Source organism: Musa acuminata, chromosome BXJ2-11 (assembly GCF_036884655.1).
Source record: "Musa acuminata AAA Group cultivar baxijiao chromosome BXJ2-11, Cavendish_Baxijiao_AAA, whole genome shotgun sequence".
Taxonomy (NCBI): domain Eukaryota; kingdom Viridiplantae; phylum Streptophyta; class Magnoliopsida; order Zingiberales; family Musaceae; genus Musa; species Musa acuminata.
The window spans coordinates 20,231,441-20,254,746 of NC_088348.1; the positions used below are offsets into that span (position 1 = coordinate 20,231,441).

A 23,306-nucleotide genomic window follows, 5' to 3' on the forward strand; every position below is an offset into this window, starting at 1 on the left:
GGCATCATCAACCATCCAGCATTCCGTAAGCAGATCAATCAGTGAACTCATTCTCCAATGAGCACCTGTACTGTATCCCTAGTGTCCCTACACGAGCAGCTATGAGACCAGCTGCATCCATCATATGGACGGGTATACAGCACACCAGTCTATCCGGTTATCACGATGTCCCTCTCGAGTAACCTATGACCGGGATTATTTAGGATATGTGTTTAAAGGTGAATCGATCTCATTATCGTGATCTCATCACGATCCGATTCTCATTGCACAAATCCAAGGACATCACAATATATATATGCATTTATGCAATAGTTATAAAGTGATATACGCCAAAATATAATAAGCAAAAAGATTCTGTATCAAGTCACACGTGCCATCACTCACGTGATTGGTTTGCTGGGCACCTATGACTAGCACTAACATGAATACAAATCCTGAAGTGGACTTCCTACTGTCGAGGTAATTTACAAAATCAGCATATGAATATCCTGTCACTTCGAGCTGATCTGATCTCTTATATGTGAGCATAAAATCTTTCGTCCCCTATAGATATCTCATTATTTTTTTTACAGCTTTCTAATGTTCCATTCCTGGGTTGCTTTGGTATCTTCCTAGCATTGCAACTACAAAACTGATATCTGGTCTTGTATATGTTTGAGCATATAATAGACTTCCAATTGCGCACCCATCAGAAATATTCTTTATTTGATTCTTTTCTAAGTCATTTTTTGGGTACTAGTTTTAATTGAATTTTTCATTGGCTAAGCAAAGCTGTATATTAAATCTCTCCAAAATATAATTAATATATTCTTTTTAAGATAATCATAATAATCCTTGAGATCTATCCATGAATATCTTAATGCCAATAACATAGGTTGCCTCATTCATATCAACCATTTTAAAGTTCTTGTTGAGAATATATATATATATATCCACTCCATCGATTCCTCTTCCGTCGAGGCCACTGGAGATTAACTACCCTTACAACTTGATTCTTCTTTTTACATGTTTAGGAGAGAACCTTTATAACTTATTTTTACAAAGCTTCTCTCACACTCTCCCTTAGAATGGTATCTAAATTTTAAGAGGAGAGACTCTATACTTTACAAGGGTTTTCAACTTTAGAAACATAGAGTTTTTTATCACCTTTCATGTTGCTCCATGCAGGAATAGTTGGGGTATTTATAGACCCCAAATGACTTCAAAATTTGGAGCTAAAATTTAAATCCCCAAGATTTTGGGGTACGGGCGGTACCACCGCCTATAGCCTAACACTAAGTGGTACTACCACTTGGGAGACTATGTTTGTATCCAGATTGGTGGTACCATTGCTTGACAGTTTCGGAGGCTGAGTCTGGGTGATACCACCACCTAGATGGGCGGTGCCACAACCTGACATAGTCTCGAAGACTGTGCCACGACGGTTCTACCTGTTGGGTCACTATTTGGACCTTTCACTTAGCCCAACACAACCTAAACTTGGGCCAAATTGACCCCCAATTAATGGCCTAATTTTAACTCAATTATATGCTAATTATAAATTTTAAGATATTCACTAAGCTAAATAAGTTCATAAGTCTAGGTTTCTTCTAGCGATCTTCCAGCGAACTTCCGATGATCTCTCGGAAATGTTCCAGCAGACTCTCAACAAGCTCTTGGAGTTCACGACGATCTTCTTGGTGAGTTTCGATGAGATTCTTTGGCAAGCTCCTAGACTTCTTGGTCAATTCTGGTAGAACTTCCGACAAACGTCCGGACTTCTAACGAACTCTCAACAAAATCTCGTTCTTGACTCCGGGACTTCATTTCGCTTTATGTCTTGATCGCTATCATAGTTAATCCTGCACACTTAAAACCTACTTCGATTTAGATAATTATTATAAAGCTAATCAAATGTTATCCGGTCATGTCATTAGTTCATCGACGCCTCGTCCGATTCTTCAACGAATCATCCTCTCTTGTAGCCTATTGCCCAATCGATTAGGTGACCTCCGTAACTTCGATTTCCTTAGCATAATTTTCACTTTTCTTGGCCCAATGCCCAAATCCATGGCCTGAAGCTTTCTGTTGATTCATCGACCGATCCTTTAGCTCGACGTTCAATCTTTTGACATATTTTTCTCTGGCCCAACATGATTCTTCTTGCTTTAATTGCTTCTCCCTGATCGAAGCTTCCTATGTCACTCAAAACGCAGATCAATTCATAAATAATATTAATTGGTTTTATCATCAAAATTCGAGATTCAATAATCTCTCATTTTTTTATGATAACAACCAATTAATGATGGAGTTTAAACAAACTCCCCCTATTAATATGCCGTATTGATTATAATCTTTGAATAAAAAAAATATAAGTATTTTACCACTGCATACAACATGAGTATTGAAATAACCAATTTATCACATCATTGCATGCATCATAAAATTATACATAATCAAAATTTCAATATATCATTCCATGCATGATCATCAACATAACTTCTCCCTCTTTGTCATCTAAAAAATGGAGAAGTACAACTATTCAATTTTTTGAGATACAATTTCAAATCATTGCAACATAATCTTAAGTTTTATCATCTTGCAAGCTAGTAATTTTCTTTGCAAAATTTTTATGCCTTTTAATGTATGCAAGATAGCAATTTTTTTGCATCTACTTGAAACATGCAAGCTAGCATTTTTACGTTTCTAGCAATTCTTTCTTGGTACAATTTGCAAGCTAGCAAATTTAGTAAGTTTTACATAATTTTAAAATATGCAAGCTAGCAAATTTTACACATGAAAGTTGGCAGAATTTTTTCATCATTCCATGCATGATTATCAATATAACTTCTTCCCCTATTTCATTGTCAAATAGAAGGGAAGAATACAATGTTATAATTCTTTACCCTTTTAGTAAGAAACATAGGAGTTCAAAAATAACATCTTGATTCATAAAAAAATCTCATGTATCAAATATCGAGAAATTAAGATCATGATTTGGATAAATAAAAATAAATCTTACCCCATAAAGTTTTCTTGTAAGAAATGTCAAGTGCATGATACTAAATTAATAAATTTTCAAATCAATATTACTTGGGTATACATGATACTAAAACATGGTTTCAAGTCTTCAATATATAACATGCATAATTTCAAACCATTACGTTTCATCCTTGCATGATACAAATCAATCATCACTATAGACATATCATATATGATACTAAAGCATTTATGATACCAAATATTAAAACAATATTTTTTAAGCATTTATCACTTTATGATTGTTGGTACCAAACATTCATTATTTATTTTCTCTCCCTTTGTCATCTACAAAAAGGAGAATCATTCAACAATGCAAGTGTTTGAAAGTATGTCAAGTAAGTTTTACACCAATTTATCCAAGCTAGCAAAAATGAGAAGTTAAGCAAAAACTTTGCATGAAAAATGAGAAGCTAGCATTTTTGCTTAAAAGCTTTTTGGTTCTTCTTAGCAAGTTTCTTTCTTCCTTTGTCATAAAAAGATAAAAAGAAGAGAAAGATGAGTATGGGAGAAATTCATTCTCCAAAAAGAATCAAGAACCAATTTCATAAAAAGAATTGAACCAAGTCAAATCTATAATAAATGAGTTTCATTGAATCAAGCTTCTATTTTAGCAAAGAGAAAAGATTCATTAAAAGGATCAAGATGTCCATACAAAATCAAATCCTTATTCTCGTAAATGATCATCAAATACTAAAAGTCCATGAATAAAAATTCTTCTTTCCTGAGAAGATTGAGGAAAAAATCATGAGAAATTATCATTAAATGAAGGATAAAAATTTTATGAATCAAGGCTCTCCTTTTGCAAGTAGAAAGATGATCTCGATTTAAAAAGAAAATTCAAGTTATGAAAAACCAAGAAATCCGAGAAAGGAATTCATACATTTGGAAGATTTAGCATGCCTAATTCTCTTCTAATGAAATCAAAATATTCCTCATTCAATTTCAAATCATCAAATCATCAAAATCACTTTTGAAGAAATTCATAAATAGATTCATTAATCTCTTTTTAAAAAATTGATAAAGTAGAGAAATTTTTTTTTTAAAGGAGAAAGCTTTCCTCTTTTTAGTGTTTCAATTCATATGATTGATTTCATGTAAGCATGCCTAAATTTTTATGCCAAATAAAAACATGCATCAACGTTTAAAATCGAAAAAAAACTTTCTTTACGATAAGATCAATAAGCCATACATCACAAAGATCAACATACATAATTTCAAAATATAAACTTATTAAGCATGATCATTATGAATCATTACATTAGGCATGACATCAAAACATAGTTTCAAGTTTTAAAGGCATAGCATGCATAATTTCAAGCTATAAACTCATTAAGCATGGTTTCATTGAACATAAGACATCTTTAATCAAAATCGAAAAGCTATATGGAGATCATAAAAAATGCACATTATTGCTTCTTAAGAACATTTATAGGATTAATCTTATTTGGTATACAAGCATTAGATTTAAATTTAACATTTTGTTCCTTTATCATAAAACATGTAATTGTCATGATCATTTTCTTTTTTCAAAATAGCTAGAAAAAGAAGCATGATATCTATATTTTTAGTTACTAACTAATTTAAAAATAACTCATGAAAAAATATCAAGTAATTTTGAAATGAGACAAAAGGATTTTGATTACCTCGTCATCGAAAGTCGTTAAAGTATAGTTTACCACCTCGCTTTTGTTGGTTTATTCTTCATCTTCGGATGTGATAAGATCCTAAAATCTTATCATCGCTCTGATATCAAATGATAAGACCCTAAAGTCTTATCGTCGCTCTGATACCAATTGATAAGACCCTAAGGTCTTATCGTGGAAGAAAGGGGAGAAAGGGGAATGATACTGATCGCTTCGATGTGATCGACCTTCTTGATTACTTCCTCCTGAGAGATATATAAGACATATTGGAGGAGAGGATATTGAATGATTTTAAGAATATGTAACGACGATGAAAAGTACCAACAAAAGGAAGTAGAGAAAAAAAAAAAAAAAACAAAGAAAGATAGTAGCGTAAAAACATCCGACCTGTGAATGGATATCAAGAAAACATCAACAAGTATGGAGCATAGATCCCCACACGGACATAAATTTTAATTCTAATGAAAAATATTTAATTTGATGGTTTATGGTCGAGATGGAGATCTCTTGGGACATTAAATAGTCTATGATTCTATTTGTGTTTTTTAACTCTCTTATCATCTCAGAGGTGATTCATTGGACAAGTTCATAGTACAAGTTTTCAAGCATGTTCCTAGTACAAGTCTTTATGGTCATCTGGATACATTTATAATAAACAGTACACGCTCGTGATAAAAAGTCTCAGAATAACTCGATCAAAGTTAAAAAGTTATCGTGAATCGATGAGGATCACCCAGATTTCTCATCTCCTATTCAAAAAAGTATGCAAGTTAGATTAATTTTGATGCATTGAGAGTTTGATATGTTGGATTGACAATCAAAATGGATACTGATAGGAATATTTTCTATTATTCTTGAGAAATAACAAATAGTTCAGCTTTAGAATTCATCGGATCAATAGTTCAGCTCCGAGTCTTGGACTCTCGGTTCAACCAAAGGTCCGACCTCCCACGACTCGAATCTCCGACCTTGCCATGTGATTTACCCACCGACGCCAGTTGTATAGCATACATCTTCTTCGGATCCCCATCACCTTCTCTTAAAGTTACCGGCGTTCCACCGACGTTCAACATTTTCAATATCTCACCCTTCACGGGCTCGCAAGGGGACTCCCATTTCCACCGCGTGTGACGATAACCACGGCGACAGCTATAGAGCCACCCGTCCCTTTCCTCACTGAACTCACTCACACACTTCTGCTCGCTATCATCCCACCGCTCCTGTCATGGCGAACCATTCGACGTACGCGGTCGCCGCCATCTTGGCCGTGGCGTTCATCCTCCCGGCCATCGCGCTTGCCGCGCGCGACGTCGCCGGCATCAAGCGGGGATTCGTCGTCCAGGGCCGCGTCTTCTGCGACACTTGCCGCGCTGGGTTCGAGACGCCGGCGTCGACCTACATCAGAGGTGAGGGTTTCCCCGCACTGCGTTCTAGCCTATCCATCTGTCTCCTCTGTTGTATTTTAGGCCGTCGGATCTTGCTCTGGTCCGGATGCAGATGCATCTGCGCCCGTAGGATCGGGAGTCTGCGAGAGGCATCTGAACTTTGTGATCTTGTTGCTTGTTTTTGGTAATCAGATCATGCTTGGTCTGATTACTGTTATTCTTTTGTTTAATCCGCTTGACAACGTGTAGTTCTTTTGATCGAAATGCGATTTTTAGGTAAAATGTGAATAAGTTTCATATTAGTACATAAAATGCCTATAACAAAAGAAAAAGGAAAAAGGAAAAGAAATGCATTTTTCTTATTTGTCCCTTTTCTTGGGTGGAAGCAATACAAGTGTGTTAAACATAGGGAAGACCATGTAGTTTTAGAATCCAATTTCTACAACGTCGATGAAATTAAGTTATTTTAGTGTCCCTGATCCAATACAAATCAAATAATAAAATATGTTAAGCTGAGCATATAAAACTTTATTTAGAATGTTACATGTTGATCAACATGCAGGAAAGTCAACATTCTTGATGGTTGATTATTTATTTGGTCACTCTTGATGTTGCTGATCATATGTGTAATAGTATGGATTTTGTTTAAGATTATTGCATATTAACTTTGGGATGGGAACCAAATGTCACTCACTGGTGCCAAGATTGGCCACAGTGCTTGTCACAGATAGGAGTACTGATCTAATATCTTGAAGGTCTATAACCACATATGACCTAAAATGTTTAAGCTTAAGCCTTATAAACCACTACAATGGTGCTTAAACTCTAGTTAATGATCAAAATGTTTATCTGGACATTCAAAACTTCCTTTAGTCTGTTACATGATGAACATGCAGGAAATGCCGACATATTCTTGATGGCTGAGTATTTGGTTAGTGTTGATGAACATGCAGGAAATGTCAATATATTCTTGATGGTTTAGTATTTTGGTTATTGTTGATGTTGCTAATTTATAATGATATGAAATTTATTTAAGATTTTTATACACTTGCTTTGGAGCTGGAAATGTTCCTCGTTTGTGCCAAGACTAGCCGTGGTCATTGATAGGAATAATGACCCGATAACTTGAAAGTTTATTTACCATATAGTAGTGTTGGATAGCCTTCTAAACTATCACAGTCAATCCTTTTACTCCTGATGTCAAACTAATTGGTTCTGCAGGTGCAAAGGTGAGCGTTGAGTGCCGATCGAGAATCACCGGTGCAAAGACATGCAGTTTCGACGGCACAACCGATCACACTGGCACCTACAACATCCTCATAGCAGACGAGTATGATGACCATGAGATCTGTGAATCTGTGCTCGTTAGCAGCCCAGAAAGTGGATGCAAGACTGTCCTCCGAGGTCGTGAGAGGGCTCGCGTGTTCCTCAGCCGCAACAATGGCATTGCATCAGACACCAGATTTGCAAACTCGCTCGGTTTCACCAAGGACACTCCCTTGTCGATCTGCACCCAGCTGCTTAAGAAGTATGAGCAATACGAAGTTTAATAGAAAATCTAGCTTACCTCTGTGCTACTTCGTTTGGTGCGCTAATGGTTCCTTAAGAATTTGAATTCTCATGGTACTCTATTGGATCTATGTGACATTCTGTATTAGCCGTGTCACTGCTGGTGATTAATATCTGCTACAACTCTGCTCAGCGTGCTTTCTGCTTTGCTTTCTGATGGTTGATATGCTGCTTGATTATAGCAATCAGTACTTCAGTTCATCCATTGATTTAGTGTTTGAAGGTATTTCTGGAGGCAAATAGATAAACAAATCCTCACCCTGAAATAAAAGTTTTGATATGCCTCACAAACAGGATATTTTCTTCTTCTTCTTTTTTCCTTTTTTAGTTGATAGATAATGAACAATAAAATCTTAAGTGAACTAAAGAGAGTCTTTTTTAAGTTGATGGATAATGAACATTAAAATCTAAAGTTTACTAGAGAGTCTAATAACAATGAAGATTTATGAATCATTGCTACTGATGGATACTGAACATTACCTCCTAATGTTGTTTTCAACAGCAGTCAAGTATGAGCTCCAAACTGTGGCCCATTAAATGCTTGCCATTCACATGCCTCAAGTAGAATCCTCCAAGCTCGCAAGACCATTAATCTAAACAAAAGACAAGGCAGCAGAACACAGAGGGGTCAGCAAATCTCTGTGCCGTTCTTTGTAATTTTGTTGTCTTCCTCTCCTCCTTTTACGACTTCACGTGACTCGAGGACGGAATCCTCGCTTTTTCCTGTCTTAATCTTCCCTCAGCGTTACCTCCTCCGTTTTCTCTCGGAAAGGAGTCTTCTTTGCTTCATTGCATCGGCGCACTCGGCTCTGTTCTTGTGGCGCCACCCAACTGCTCCCACTAAGGAGAGAAAAGAAGAGGTGTTGACGGATTATAGAAGGTTTCATGGGTAGAAAAGCTATCTTTTTGGTCCCCTTTTTTAGCTAAAGGACCCTGGATTTTGATGTGAGCTCCCGGTGTTTGAGGGAAGCGAGGGTTTTGGCAGAACAAGATTTTAGCTTGGCGGAGGGAAGTTGGGTTTGCGGGAAGAACTCGATCAGTTGTTGCAGTTCCAAGACTGTGTTGGTCATCTTGTGCGAGTCTTTTGGTTTCGGGCAGTCAAAAAGGTCAGGCCTGTCATTGCCATTTTCTTATTGTTAAACTTCGTTCTTTGGGAAGTTTAATTGTTGTTAAACTTCGTTCGCTATAGGTTCTCTTTGTTCTTCTTTGAACTGAATTATTGGTTTTCCAATTGCCTAATTGATCAAAATAGAGCTGCTTTTTTGGCATTGGTGTTGTCCAAGTAGACAAAGATCTTGGAGGGTTGGCTCAAGATTTGGTGTTGAGGTGCATCACGTTTGGATGTCCATGAAGAAACCTTCTTTTGTCATTCTGGAGATCTAGGAGCAGTATCTGTTGCTTGGAAGAAGAACAAAAAAAAAGAAACCTTTTTTGAAGTGCATGATTACTGAGGACCTGTGATCATCTGTGAAAAGGTCATCATTTGATTTAGTTTGTGATTTGGAATTGAGGTGCAGCAGGCATGGATGTCCTTCAAGAGACCTTTTTTTAGTCATCCTGAAGATTTAGGAACAGTATCTGTTTCTTGGAAAGAAACTTCTTTAAAGTGCATGATTACTGAGGGGTTGTGATCATATTGCAGTAGAGAAGCAGTTGTTTCAGGAGCTTGATGGGTTCTTCAGGCTCCAAGCCTTCCAATGGGGATGCTTTGCTTCTATCGAGAGAGCGCGTAAAATGCATTAGTCAAGCTATTGATTCGAGATATGCTTTATCTGCAGCTCATCTCTCTTACATCCAATCTCTTTGTAGCATAGGAACTGCTTTGAGGCAGTTCGTGGAGGCTGCGCTCTTGATAGAGCCATCATATTCTACCTCCGAAGTTAACAAGTCCCCATCGCATTCTTTTTGTGTTACTCCATCGCCTTCCCAATTTGCTGAGCATGTCAGTTCACCATCACAAAGTGGGAGTCCATTGTCGTCGCCTCGACTGTCAAATATGAGTTACATGAGGGCAACAGGGGCTAGTGCTATGACTGTCACAATTGATTCATCAGCAACACATTTTGTCTCAGAAGATTCTCTTACTTCTTCCCTTCTGCCACCACCACCACTCCTGGAAATTGGATCATCATGGGACTACTTTGATCCCGCTAATGCAGTGGCTAACTGTGAATTGCATAAAGGTGAACCTAGTGGAAGCATAAATTTTTGCAGGAGACAGTTAAAGGAAGCAGAAGTGGTTCCTTTGAGCGAAGAGCAAGTGATGATATCATGCGAGGAGAAGCAATTAATAGGAAACAAGGTCTGTTTGGAGGGATTCGATGTGGAAGTTAAATCTATAATCTTGGCACATAAAATAGATAACATCAGATGTATGCATTCTGGGTCCCTTAGTGTTAAAGGATCAATTAAAACTATGATTAAAATTGCCTCATCTGATATTTCTGGATCAAATATGGAGAATAGTGATCTGCAGAGAGAGATATATGCTGAAAGGGAGGACACATCTGAGTTCATCACACACCGAGCAAAATGCTTCTTGTCCAGCATGAGGGACATCGAGCACCGATTTCTACGTGCAGCAGAAGCAGGCACTGAGATGTCTAGGATGCTGGAGACAGATAAGATCAGGCTTGGCATCTATGCTGACAGAAGAGGTAGTTTAATAACATTATATATATATATGTATATATATATGTATACACACACACACATATATATACACACATGCATATATATATATATATATATATATATATATATATATATATATATATATCTTGTGTCTTTGGCATGATCCTTGAACATTGAAATTTTGGTTAAACTTTTGCCAAATGAATTATTTGTTCCACAGGTAAATCACCATCTTCTCAAATTACTTCAGTCTTTAATCGGATCTGGTGCAAGGGAGAGCCTCTCCGAAAGCATGGAGGTTGGTATAAGAACTATATATGAGAAATTAGTTTAGCCGATGAATCACTATTGGCTTTCATATCTGATGATAATTGTGGTTGTAGATTCTATGCAGAATCTGAGAAAGGTTATCACATGGAACCATTCAGTCTCATCTCTGTCATCATCATCATCAAAAATCCCTCTTACCTCAGCAACAAAACACGATGAGGAAAATACGCAAAGTGATTTTACTGAAGAATTTTGTATGATTTCAGGAAGTCATTCATCCACATTGGACAGGCTATATGCATGGGAACGCAAACTATATGATGACATCAAGGTAGTTTAATCTAATCACTCCATGCATGACAAACAATTTCATATTCAAGTAAATAGGCTTCCATGTTATGAAAGTATGAATCTTAGTAAAGAGACATGCTACCTATTCATATTCTCTTTTCTTTTCTTTCCATTCACACATGTATAGGTTACATAACTTTAGTTTGATTGATAATAAAATCTTCATGATATCATAGAAGAGGTATTGTTATATAATGTTTGCAGTGAATCTATAATAAAGAAAAGATGACCCAGTGCACAAGGCTCCTATCAGTGCTTTGTTTAAGAACGATTAACGTATGTGGTCTTATCTTGAAAAGCTAGTTCCATGGCTCGAGATCTGTCCAAGTTGTAAAGGAGCTACCATGATGCCAAGGCTCAACCTGATCCTTGGATATGTAGTGAGTGCTACACAATTTTTGCAACCTGTATTAACAGTGTTTGCTCTTATGTAATCCAGCAAAATAAACATAAGAAAAATATTTATTTGATTCTTTGCTTGTCAAGCTTATTGTAGTTCCACGCTACCGAAAATTACCTGAATTAGTCTAATGATTTTACAATCTTATTAACAATGTTTGCTCTTATGCAATCTAGCAAAATATGCACAAGAGAAATACTTATTGATATTTTCTTTTCTGGTTAAACTTATTGTTCTTGCACTCTGCCACAGTATATCTGAATGTTCCTTTTTTCTGACATACAGTCTATTGAGTATATCAGGAAGGTGTATGATCAGAAATGTAAGCAACTCGGACATCAATGTGCAAGAGATCTAGATGCAGGATTGATTGACAAAACTCGGGCTGTTGTAAAGGATCTTCATTCTCGATTAGGAGTGGCTATTTGGTCAGTTGAATCAATTTCGAAAAGAATTGAGAAGTTGAGGGACGATGAGTTGCAGCCTCAACTTGTGGAACTGATGCAAGGGTATGCTGATGAATCTTGTTCTGATTTTGTTTACTTGAGAAAATTCATGTTTCGAAGATATTCACAAACCCAAATTTGAATGATATTTAAGTTATTTTAACAACACTGACTTAGATCGATGAAGTTACATTGAATACTTTTTGTTGCATGTTTCTGTTAAAAAAAATGAGGCATTTATTATCATCATACTGCATGTTTCATGTCGAGTTTTTAATTTGATGTGATGTTTCAATTTGGATTATCTGTAGGTTGATCAGGATGTGGAAAGCTATGCTTGAATGCCACCATGCACAATTCATCACGATAACGTTAGCATATCTAACAAAGAGCTCAACCGCAGCAGCACTTGGCGAACCCTATCGGCAGGCTTTAAGCCACCTCATAAATGAGATGGGCTACTTCAGCCATACCTTTTCGATTTGGGTCAGTGCTTATAAATCCTATGTAGAGGCTCTCAGTACCTGGCTTCAGAAGTGTGTCTTGCACCCCCAAGAACGCAGGAAGGGAAGGCGGGTCATCTTTCCTCCTCATCAAGCATTATCTCCGCCTATATTTGTGCTCTGCAATGGTTGGCTTCTTGGACTCAAGTCCCTTCCTTCCAAGGATCTCTGTGATTCTATTGAAGAGATCATGTCAATCCTACATGACTCCTTTGAGCAGCCAACAGAAGCTGAACAAGCTGGAAAAATGGCGGACGAGCCAGAAAATAGCAGAGGATTTGACGGCAAGCAAGTGCGAGACTGTGGAAGACCTTCGAACTTGGATGAGTTGAAGACAGGATTGACAAGGCTTTTTGATCGGCTGACAAAGTTCTCCGAGACATCGCTGAAGGTCCATGAAGATGTGAAGCAGGGGATTGAGATAGCTTCCATTGCTTATGCAAACATAGTAGTTTAGCTGGTAAAATGTTACATAGTCACTGCTTTGTAGATGTGTCATGACTGTGTATGCCAGAGCCATATAAAACTTGATCTAAAGCAATTGCAGGATGAATGACTTGATGGTGCATTCTCCTACTGGTAGCTAATCTTGTTTCTTTGGAAGCTTCAAATTAACCTGAGTTATCAGCTGAAATATCTTATTGCGGGTTTATGTTAGAGGCAGTTCTTGTGTTGCAGAAGAGATTTGACAACTTGCAGTGTCGGTCATCTCGTGCAGCTCGATCTATGTGACATTGATTTGACTAAATAAAGATGGAGATTAATATGTTATCTTGTTGCTTTACATCTTGTGCATGGTGTTAGGATGATTCTAGCTAGGAGAGTCCTAATAGAGAATGATATTCATGTAAAATCTATCAATGTCGATCCCTATTAAAGAGGTGAAGAGATCGACTAGGATTAGGAGGTTGTTTGTTAAAGAACAATTAAGAGTTGTAAAGGAATAGGAGTCTTGAGTATGAGTCATATTAGGAGTTTGTTAGTATGAGTCTTGAGTATAAGTCCTATTATGAGTTAGGGTTTAGAAGCCCTATAAATAGTCATGTATTCATCTTTTTCTGTTAAGCAATAGATGAATTTTTTTCTGCAGCCTTTGAGCATCAACTTGGAGAGAGGAACCCCTATAAAGTTCCAAAGAGGCCGATTCTCTAAAGAGATCAACCCCAAGTTTAAAATCTGCAAGGGTTCTAACACCTGATTCATGAAGATCTGTGCAGGAAAAAACATAAGCTCATCTCATGTACTTTGATCCATGTTGCGTTCGGCTTTTAAACTATGGTGAACTTAACAACCTTCTTGTCTTCTAATATTTGACAGGACCTTCACATAGCATCAAATCAATGATTATTATTATTATTATTATTATTATTTCAATTAAGATTTTTCCAAGCCAAAAACTTGAATTCTTTTTGTTAGTCAACAAAGTTGACTAGTCATTTTTGTCCGCTTTGTTTTACCGAAAAATGGATGATGAACTTTATGTTGCATTCCTATTACTAAAAAGGTTTTCTTCTAATTAGAAGAAAAAAAAAAAGTAGGAGGCTTCCGCTAATACAGAGAGTATGATAATTGACAAATATATTGGTCTTATCTTTTGAGACTTTTTGACTCAAACCTAAACCTTAATTTTCATAATCGTAAAGACACATCATTGTCATCGTAGTAAGGTCTTTTTTATAATTATTTAATCTGTTAAATTCTTATAAGGGAGATTTTCTAAGAAAAGATTTAGGTTTTGGGTTTTTCTCAGATCATGCCTCCTCTGATTTTTATATTATCAAAAAGAGTTAATTTTCTTTATAAAAAGATCAAAATACCCTTTAAAAATGGTTTTTCATCATAATCCAATGTTACCTAAACTGATTTAGTATTACAATGTTTTTAGTTTACAGTGTTTTTTTATTACTAAGCTAAAAACACTTTTAAGTCCATTGAAAATCTTGGATAATGTCTCATTATTTTTTTATTATCATTCCATCATAATAAACAATTATCAACATTATAAAGTTTTCTAAAAATATTTAGGCCTAAATCTAAGACAAAGAGAAAATAGAAAATAGAATTATCATAGTTTATTTGAGATATATTCATAATTATGTATTATTAAATAAAATAAAATTTATATGATTTTTAAAAATCATAGGCTTAACTTTTTGGTTACATAAAAAAAAATAACTTGTCATCCTTTGTTTTGAAATATGTCAAAATATTTTGAATTGTCATTCAAAATCACTTAAGAACTCTTAAATAAATTTTTTTTATGAAATCTTAATACATACAATAAGGTTAATAATTAATGTTTGTGAGAATTTAAATCAATTAAGACTAAGTTAAGAGTATTTTTGGTTCAGTAACAAAAATAACATGATAACTCTATTTAAGAAAAACATTATAATTGTGGAACAAAAAACACTATAACCCTATTCAAAAATATCGTAATTGATTCGACTTAATATCAATTACTATAGTCTAGTTAGGTTTCGACAGAAAATTCAAAATTAAAATCAACAATTGTCAATGAGGATATTTTTATTATTTTAAAAGTAAAACAAAAATTCATTGGTCTCATTTTAACCTAAGGCATTTTTTGGAAAATCGCTCTCCATTTCCGATCGATAATATTTTCATGTGTAATAAATATTACATGAAAATAACTAAAAATAAAATAAAATAAAATCCAGTTCTTGAATGTGTAATATTTTCATGTGGAAGAAGTGCTCTCCATGTTTACCCCACATCCTTTGAATTATCATATCCTGCTTTCTGTGAACATACAAACATTCCAAGATGTTTTAGTTAGTGGCGGTAGCAATTACCTCAATATATATATATATATATATATATATATATATATATATATATATATATATATATATATATATATATATATATATATTACAGCAATGGAAATAAGCCATAGCTGAGTCGGTTGATGTTGCTTACAGATCAGAAAGAGTACATCCATTTTATAAAAGTCAATCAAGTGCCAGAAATGTAACGCAAGATCTCATGTGGGTTGACTTATACTTGCAGGCAGCAGCAGAACTTGGATAAAAACAAAAAAGGATTGGACTTCATGGGACAAATGTGTTCATTACATGTGTCAAAGTGAATTTGGGTGGCTACTGGACTTAAAAAGCACTCGTGGAAGAATGAAAGTAAAATGACTGTTCTAGTTCATGGTTTGGCTAATTTATAACCACTGGATTCTTAACACTTTCTAATAGCAAGGTTTTGTAAGTAAATATGGAAGTGTATTTATTATTTGCTACTCGAGCTTATTATCTCCTATTGAAACTATAAATAAGTCGGATACACCATAAGAAAAATCTAAGTGTTTGCTTTGGGTTTAAGTCCACGCTCAGTTAAATAGTTTGGACTTATAGTTTAAATTTTTCTTGTTTAATAGATTCGAGTATCTTATGGCCTAGGAACATCTTCCTAAAACATTTGTAATAGTCCCTCTTTTATAGTAGTGATTTGCTCCTCCTTCGTCCGTGGATGTAGGTCAATTGATCGAACCACGTAAATCTGGTGTTCTTGTCGCTTTTATTCTTTCTGCTTTATTGTCTTTGTTGGGTTGCCAAAATTATCCTTTGGTAAATTTTCTGGCTAGCTACATTCCAGATGGTACGTCAAAGGAAGATCTTACGGGTATGGATAAGAAGGCCCGATCGAGCATTATTCTAAATCTCTCTGATGAGGTTTTACGGGAGGTAGTTACGGAGACTATGGCTAAGAGTATGTGGGATATGCTTAAAGCCTTGTATATGAAGAGGACAGTAGAGAATCGTCTCTACTTAAAATAGAGTTTGTATATGCTTCGGATGACTGAAGGTACATCTATACTCTCATATCTTGATAAATTTGACTCATTGGTTATGTATTCGGAGAATATAGATGCAAAAATTGATGATGAGGATAAGCCCCTATTATTTTTATGTACTCTTCCCCAATCTTTTAAGCATTTCCGTGATACTATAATTTATGGAAAAGAAATAATTTCGTATTAGAAAATTAAATCTACACTAAAATCTAAAGAGTAGATAGATAGGGATATCACTAGGGAAAGTAGAGGGAATCAGGCTGAGGATATAGTTGTCAGGGGTAGAATGGATAAAAGAGAATTTAATAGTAGTAGATCTAAATCTAGATCTAAATCCAGACATAGAAATTTGGAATGTAGTTATTGTCGGGCACGTTAAGACTGATTGCTTTAAATTGAAAAATAAATTAAAGCAAAAGGAAAAAATTATCGAGAAAACTACTAAGTCTGCTGAAGCTAGTGTAGCAGCTGATGAGAATGATGAAAATATTTTCTTTGCTACTTATGACAGGAAGAGATCTAAAAATAAATTGATTTTAAATTCAGGTTGTTCTTATCACATGTGTCCTAATAGAGATTTGTTTTCCACGTATGAATATTGTAATGGTGGAATTGTTTTGATGGACAATAATGCAACATGTGATGTTGTTGGTAGAGGAACAATCCGAATTAAAATGCATGATGGTATTATAAGGACGCTCACTAATGTTAGACATGTTCCTGATTTTAAAAAGAATCTCATCTCTTTAGGCACCCTAGAGGCCCTTAGGTATAAATACACAGTTGAAGGTGGAGTTATGAAAGTTTCTAGAAGTGCTTTTGTTGTTATGAAAGCTTGTAGGTCTGGTAGCTTATATATTTTGCAGGGAACTACTATCACAGGCTCGGTTGCAGTCTTATCATCATCATTGTCTAATTCTAACATCACCAAATTATGACATATGCGTTTAGATCATATGAGCGAAAAATGTTTGAGCATATTGAGCAAAAGGGGTCTACTTTACAGACAGAGCACTGGGCCACTGGATTTTTGTGAACATTGCATTTTTAGAAAGCAGAAAAGAGTTAGCTTCAATTCTCCGATAGTTCACAAAACGAAAGGTACTCTTGACTATATTCATTCAGACCTTTGGGGTCCAGCTCATGTTCAGTCTAAGGGTGGTGCTAGGTATATGTTGACTTTCATTGACGATTATTCCAAGAAAGTTTGGGTTTATTTTTTGAAGCATAAAAATGATGTTTTTCTAACCTTTAAACAATAGAAGGCTTTGATTAAGAAGCAAACAGGTAAACAGATTAAGCAACTTCGAATAGATAATGGCATGGAATTTTGTGAAGGTGACTTTGATGAATTATGCAAAAATGAAGGAATCGTTCGGCATCACACTATTAGGATGACGCCTCAACAAAATGGTGTGGCCGAACGTATGAATAGAACACTCTTGGAGAGAGCAAGGTGTATGATCTCAAATGCAGGGTTGACAAAGGACTTTTGGGCAAAGGCGATTAATATGGCCTGTTACGTTATCAACCGCGTTCCGTCTGCAGCACTTAACTTTAAAACTCCATATGAAGTTTGGTCAGGTACTCCTGCTGGTTACTCTGATTTAAAATTTTTTGGGTATCCAACATACATGCATATAAATGAAGGAAAATTAGAGCCTCGAGCTAAAAAATATATTTTCTTTAGGTATGCTTCTAGGGTGAAAGGATATAGATTATGGTGTTCTGATCCCAAATTCCCAAAATTTGTAATCAATAGAGATATTACTTTTGATGAATTATCTATGTTATCTTCCAAAGAGGAATCTACTAGTTGTACAAATGATAGTGCGCAGAAGCATGTGGAGCTTGAGATTGGTAGTTCTAATTCTTTTCAATCTAACTCTTCTATTCAAAGAATGTCGGTAGATGGTCCCGAGTCTACTAATGAAGATGATCTAGAGAAAGAGCAATATTCCATAGCCAAGGATAGACCATGGAGAAATATTCGACCACCACAAAGATATGCAAATTTGGTTACATATGCTTTGTCTGTTGCAAAAGAAACAAGTGAAGTTGGTGAGCCTACTTCCTACTCAGATACAGTTTCTTGTGATAATTCCGCTAAGTGGTTGATCGCGATGAATGAAGAAATTGAATCTCTCCATCAGAATAGAACTTGGGATCTTGTGAAGCCGCCTTCGGGTAAGAAAATTGTTGGATGCAAATGAGATATCATTGCTGAGGGAAAGGTCCTTGTTCAGAAAATTCATACGAAAGACAATCCAATTGATATGCTTACGAAGCCTCTTCCGATTTACAAATTCAAGCAGTGCTTAGACTTGGTTGGTGTTCATTGTTGGTGATTGCCCGTTGGGGCTTTTATGAAGAAGGTGAAACAAGTTTTGTTGGGACATGCTAAGGTGAAGATTTGTTAGTTTGGCAAGTCTCATAGTCCCACATCGGGAAAATCAGACTTATTATCTCCTATTGGAACTATAAATAAGGGTATGGGCTTTGAAGTCAGATGCACCACAAGAAAAACCTAAGTGTTTGCTTTGGGTTTAAGTCCACACTCAGTTAAATAGTATGGGCTTATAGTTTAGATTTTTTTTGTTTAATAGATTCGGGTGTTTTATGGTCTAGGAACATCTTCCTAAGGTATTTGTAATAGTCTCTCTTTATTATAGTAGTGATTTGCTTCTCCTTCGTCCGTGGATGTAGGTTAATTGATCGAACCACATAAATATGGTGTTCTTGTCACTTTTATTCTCTCCGCTTTATTATCTTTGTTGGATTGTCAAAATTACTCTTTGGTAAATTTTCTGGGACCAGCTCTAACAAATGTTTTAGATCAAACTGGTTGCCAACGCTCGTTGTTCCACTTCATTCTTTTCTCCCCATTTTCTTTCCAAATCCTTATTAGCCATGAAGTTGTTCTAACCTCTGCAGCCATCTCCTTCCTTCTCGAAAGGATGCATCTGAATCTGGTTATGCTTGGCTTAGCGATTGGTCTCGTTGCTCTTTGCTCCTCCTTGTATAGATCATGATGGTGATCTTTGTACGTAGTTGCACATTTCATGATCTATGAATCAATAACACAGTAAGGAAGTTTACATGAACATACTTGTTCTGCTTAGGCTGCATATCTCGACTTTGTCTGACAGAGAAGATCTAATAAATCATTGCAAGTTAGTAACTGGATTCTGAAAGTTGACTATCTTAAATCAATGGCTGTCATCTCAGTATGTCAAGTTCGTATTTCTTATGAACAAAGACCCACTAGACTCTGAAATTACCTTCCTATCGCCTTAGTAGTTAGCAGCAGTCTTTGGACTTATTTAAACTACTACCAATATTATAATTCTGAAGAGGCATTAACTAGAAGATATTTTAATTTATATACATACATATATATATATATATATATATATATATATATATATATATATATTCTTATGGTATTCAATATTGTTCATTTCTCATACGAAATATTTTTATCATTTTAGATGTTTTTATATGTGTTAGCTCTATAATAATCTTTACCAAAAGAATATGGATTATCATTCATATACCAAATTGCAAGCATAGTATGAGAATATGAAAATATTAAAATATTAAAATATTAAAATGTTCACATGAGAAATTTTTTTTCTCTAAATCCATTATGACTATCTTATCTCAGAAGATGTGTATGGTTATAATTCAATACGAGTATAAGGAAAAACATCATAATATCGACCCTGGTTCTTCACCTTGATAAGTTAATCCTTGATAATACTTATAAAAATTGATTTTAAATTATTAGCTATTTCGGATGTAGAACATTAAGCGACCTTCCTTTTAATCATTTCAATCATAAAAGTAATATACAAGGTACGAACATTCTTCGATAATGAATTCATACTTTCTGATGTATTTGTGGTAAGCATTATATAACAACGGCTAAAAAAATATGCAAAAGCTCATTTCTCCTTAATTTCATATATCCATATGAAACTTTTTTTTAAATTTTTGTATGCATTCATTAAACTTATACGAGATCTAACAGTAACCTAAAATAATTTTATAGCCTCTCTATCTCACACATTGCTCGTAAAATTTTTAAATAGATGAACCATGCAATAAGGATGATATGCTGGGAAGATTTCTTTCATAGCTAAAATAATTTTTAGATTTCAATCACTTACAATAATCAAATTTTCGCATCTCATAATATATATTCTTAATTGATGCAAGAATTACTCTCATGAATCCTTACACTCAATTTCCATCAAAACAAATATAATTAAAAACAATCTATTAAAAGTTGTAGCCATCATCAAAGCACCGAGAGATTTGCTTGAGAGATATACAATATCGATGCCAATAACATATTGCATATGTAATTTGAAACTTAGTAAGCTAAGCTTCTAAAGCTCAACATATTATTTAAAAATGATTTTATGATGAAACTATCATTTGGACACGAGTCTCATAATTATATATTTTTAACTCTCTTAAAAATAAAATCATATCAATATTTAACTAATCAAAGTCATCACGAACCTATTAAGTATAATCTTTCATGCAAAATAAGTCTTGAAACAATAACTTTAAATCTTTTTTTAATATTAGGAATAACCATCTTTGAAGTATAATCAACATTTGTTAAAACTTGATATTTTAATTTAATCTGTAACAAAGGTATTGTTACATTTCTTATGATCCCCATTCAATTTTGATACATTACAATTATACTCTTTATGAAACTTAATAAATTACAATTACAATTAAAACTCTTTATAAAACTATCGGTTCTACCACGAGCTACTATCATCCATTGGTAATAAAAAAAAACTTTACATTTTATTTTTATCTTATAATTTCTACTTACAACATGTTTAATCTCAAAATTTCTATGAATAGCATAGTTTTTAACACTTTTTAAAATTGAGCCCTATCCCCTAAACAACTATACAAAAATATTATTTAAGTTAAAAAATAATATATATAAAAAATATAATAAAATAACTTTAATATTATTCAAATATCATACCAACCAACAAATAGAATATTGTATGAATGATAATCAGGAAGAACTGGTGTGTTTAACAACAGACTATCATCTTAACTAAAATCGTAAGTACTTATTCAATATTACTATGCATATCCTCACTTAAAATAATTCCTTGACCTATAACATTTAATGCATCATAAATATTTGAGTTGTATTACCTTTGATTTCTAATCTTTTTTCAGTCAATTTAATTTTGAAAATATCACCACTAGCATCATCCTTATTATAATAAAATGGATCATTCAAATCTATAAAAAGAGTCCCAAAACTTAAGTTATTGAAGAAAAGATTTAAATTCAAACTTAGATGTCTCGTATGTCTATCAATATCATCAAGAACTAAAAACCACTATTTTGGATGAAAAACAGTGACTTAGCTATCAAGGGATAAAACAGTTCACCAAGGAATGTTGTTTGTATATTTTTCAAGTAAAGATGTTCTAAAAAGAAAAAAATCAAAATTACAGGATGCATATATATATATATATATATATATATATATATATATATATATATAGTCTATGGCAAGAACAATTTATGCCTAATCTATGTTAATTGACCTTCGAAATGAAATGTAATAGGTAGAAACCGACAAATTATAACATAATAAATAAACGAGGTTTTATAAGAGAAGATTTGAGTACAGATTATTTTTATTTCTTGACTGCAGAGATCCATCCATCCCTGCATGAATCACCAAAACAAATCAATTATGTCTATCTTACAACCCTTAACACACCAATATTACAAACGACCTCTAAATTGGTCGAGTCCTTCAGTAAAACAACAACAAAAAAAAAAAAAAAAAAGGGAACACCTTCAAGAACAAAAAGCTCGAGGATAGCTTATTTCTTTTCAGTTCATCCTTCCATCATCACCTCGGTCACAGCTTAAGGTTGGACTTACATTCTTGAGATACGATACGAGCTTCTTTGCCCAGTCCACTTGCTCGAACAGCACACGCCAAGTCCAAGCTCGTCGTCCACAGATCCAGCCCCATGGCTCTTGGCGTCACCACGAACCTAGCTGTGACCTCGAGCGGGACAACGTCCTTCGATCCATTCAGACTCCGATCGATCGTCTTCGGTAGCCCGTCGGTGTTGGAGCCATGAAGAACCAGTCGGAAGGTGGTGGTGTTCTGGTAGCCTTGGTGGAGCCCCGGCGTCTTCCCCGCTGCGATGTCGACGTTGCTGTGGGCCATGACCGCCGTCCCTCCGGCCTCATAGGCGTAGCCCATCTTCTGGCTCGGGTTGTGGACTCTCATCGTGAGATCATACTCCGGCTTCCGGTCGGATGTGCCGGAGCTCTTCACGGAGAGGCGTTCGACGGCGAACGTGGGCGTCGCAGGTTTCACAGTGACGAAGAAGACGACCACGATCACTATGAGGAGGAAAAAGATGAGGAGGGCGGCGCCGAGGATCCATTTCAGCAAGCCGACGCAGGGGCTTTTTCGCCGGGTTTTGTCCTTGTTGCGGTACCGCTCGGCCAGGTAGGCGTTCTCGGGCGGCGGCACGCGGTAGACTTGGTCCTTGGGGACTTGGACGACGTAGGTGCCGAGCTGGGGATAGGATTCTGGATGGGGATTGGGATCGGCGGGGGGGTCCGCGGCGGTGGCAGGGTCAGGGGGAGCATCGGCGGCCGGCTGAGGCGGTGTGCTGGGCGGCGCCCGCTCCGCCATGGGAGGGTGGGTAGCGAAGGGAGGGACGCAGAGTGGGTGGCGGGGGGGTGGGGGTTAGGGGGAAGGGGGAGGTGCGATGACGGTAGGTGGAGAGAAAAGAGGAGGAAGAAGAGGTGGAGGAGGTGGTGGTAGTGGTGGAGGCGAGGGGGTTGCACGGGGGAGGTTGGGAGGGAGGAGAGAGAGGAGGTGAGGAACACCCGCACACGTAGCCGACAGCTCCAGCCCAGGTACCGACAGAGCCTATTGTTGTCAACCCATTGACCTGTTCAATGGTCAAACATCAACCAACCGGGCCTAACTGTCTTGAACCGGATTCCGGGTGGAGGCCAGGACATAAACAAGACAAGGTAATAATTAATACATATATATATATATAATATTTAAATATCATCTTTGTTACTTATTTTTTTTAATTAAAAATAAAAAAATGATAATGTGAAATGAATTGTTACATCATTATATATAATATTTAAATAATATTTAAAATTTTTATTATATTAAATGATATATAAGATGTTTTATACATGCATTGGAACCTCA

The 23,306-nt window shown here is 35.6% G+C and overlaps 3 protein-coding genes across 7 annotated transcripts; 2 read left to right on the forward strand and 1 right to left on the reverse strand.

Moving 5' to 3' along the window:
* The first annotated feature begins 5,828 nt into the window (after positions 1–5,828).
* Positions 5,829–7,750, forward strand: LOC135626237 (pollen-specific protein C13-like). Its single transcript, XM_065131410.1, has 2 exons — positions 5,829–6,070; positions 7,271–7,750. Exons 1-2 carry the CDS (start codon positions 5,890–5,892, stop codon positions 7,597–7,599), a joined length of 510 nt encoding a protein of 169 aa, XP_064987482.1. The 5' UTR covers positions 5,829–5,889; the 3' UTR covers positions 7,600–7,750.
* A 438-nt stretch (positions 7,751–8,188) lies between these two features.
* Positions 8,189–12,993, forward strand: LOC135626236 (uncharacterized). Of its 5 annotated transcripts, none has more exons than XM_065131409.1 (6): positions 8,189–10,275; positions 10,473–10,550; positions 10,636–10,658; positions 10,789–10,853; positions 11,576–11,782; positions 12,031–12,993. In XM_065131409.1, exons 1-6 carry the CDS (start codon positions 9,288–9,290, stop codon positions 12,677–12,679), a joined length of 2,010 nt encoding a protein of 669 aa, XP_064987481.1. In that variant the 5' UTR covers positions 8,189–9,287; the 3' UTR covers positions 12,680–12,993. The 5 variants fall into 5 exon arrangements, with proteins under 5 accessions (XP_064987481.1, XP_064987478.1, XP_064987479.1 ...); XM_065131406.1 differs by having other exon boundaries at positions 8,195–8,724; positions 8,808–10,275; positions 10,636–10,853; positions 11,559–11,782; XM_065131407.1 differs by having other exon boundaries at positions 8,195–8,724; positions 8,871–10,275; positions 10,636–10,853; positions 11,559–11,782.
* An 8,642-nt stretch (positions 12,994–21,635) lies between these two features.
* Positions 21,636–22,790, reverse strand: LOC135627289 (NDR1/HIN1-like protein 13). Its single transcript, XM_065133336.1, has one exon. It carries the CDS (start codon positions 22,764–22,766, stop codon positions 21,972–21,974), a length of 795 nt encoding a protein of 264 aa, XP_064989408.1. The 5' UTR covers positions 22,767–22,790; the 3' UTR covers positions 21,636–21,971.
* Between the last annotated feature and the right edge of the window lie 516 nt (positions 22,791–23,306).

What these genes read in the sequence shown, in the direction of transcription:
- LOC135626236 (XM_065131405.1), top strand. Translation starts at nt 9,288, where the DNA reads ATGGGTTCTTCAGGCTCCAAGCCTTCCAATGGGGATGCTTTGCTTCTA. An exon ending in AACTATATGATGACATCAAG is followed by an intron (nt 10,854 to 11,558) that starts GTAGTTTAATCT and finishes TCTGACATACAG; the next exon opens with TCTATTGAGTATATCAGGAA. An exon ending in CTTGTGGAACTGATGCAAGG is followed by an intron (nt 11,783 to 12,030) that starts GTATGCTGATGA and finishes GATTATCTGTAG; the next exon opens with GTTGATCAGGATGTGGAAAG.
- LOC135626237 (XM_065131410.1), top strand. Translation starts at nt 5,890, where the DNA reads ATGGCGAACCATTCGACGTACGCGGTCGCCGCCATCTTGGCCGTGGCG. An exon ending in GGCGTCGACCTACATCAGAG is followed by an intron (nt 6,071 to 7,270) that starts GTGAGGGTTTCC and finishes TTGGTTCTGCAG; the next exon opens with GTGCAAAGGTGAGCGTTGAG.
- LOC135627289 (XM_065133336.1), bottom strand. Translation starts at nt 22,766, where the DNA reads ATGGCGGAGCGGGCGCCGCCCAGCACACCGCCTCAGCCGGCCGCCGAT.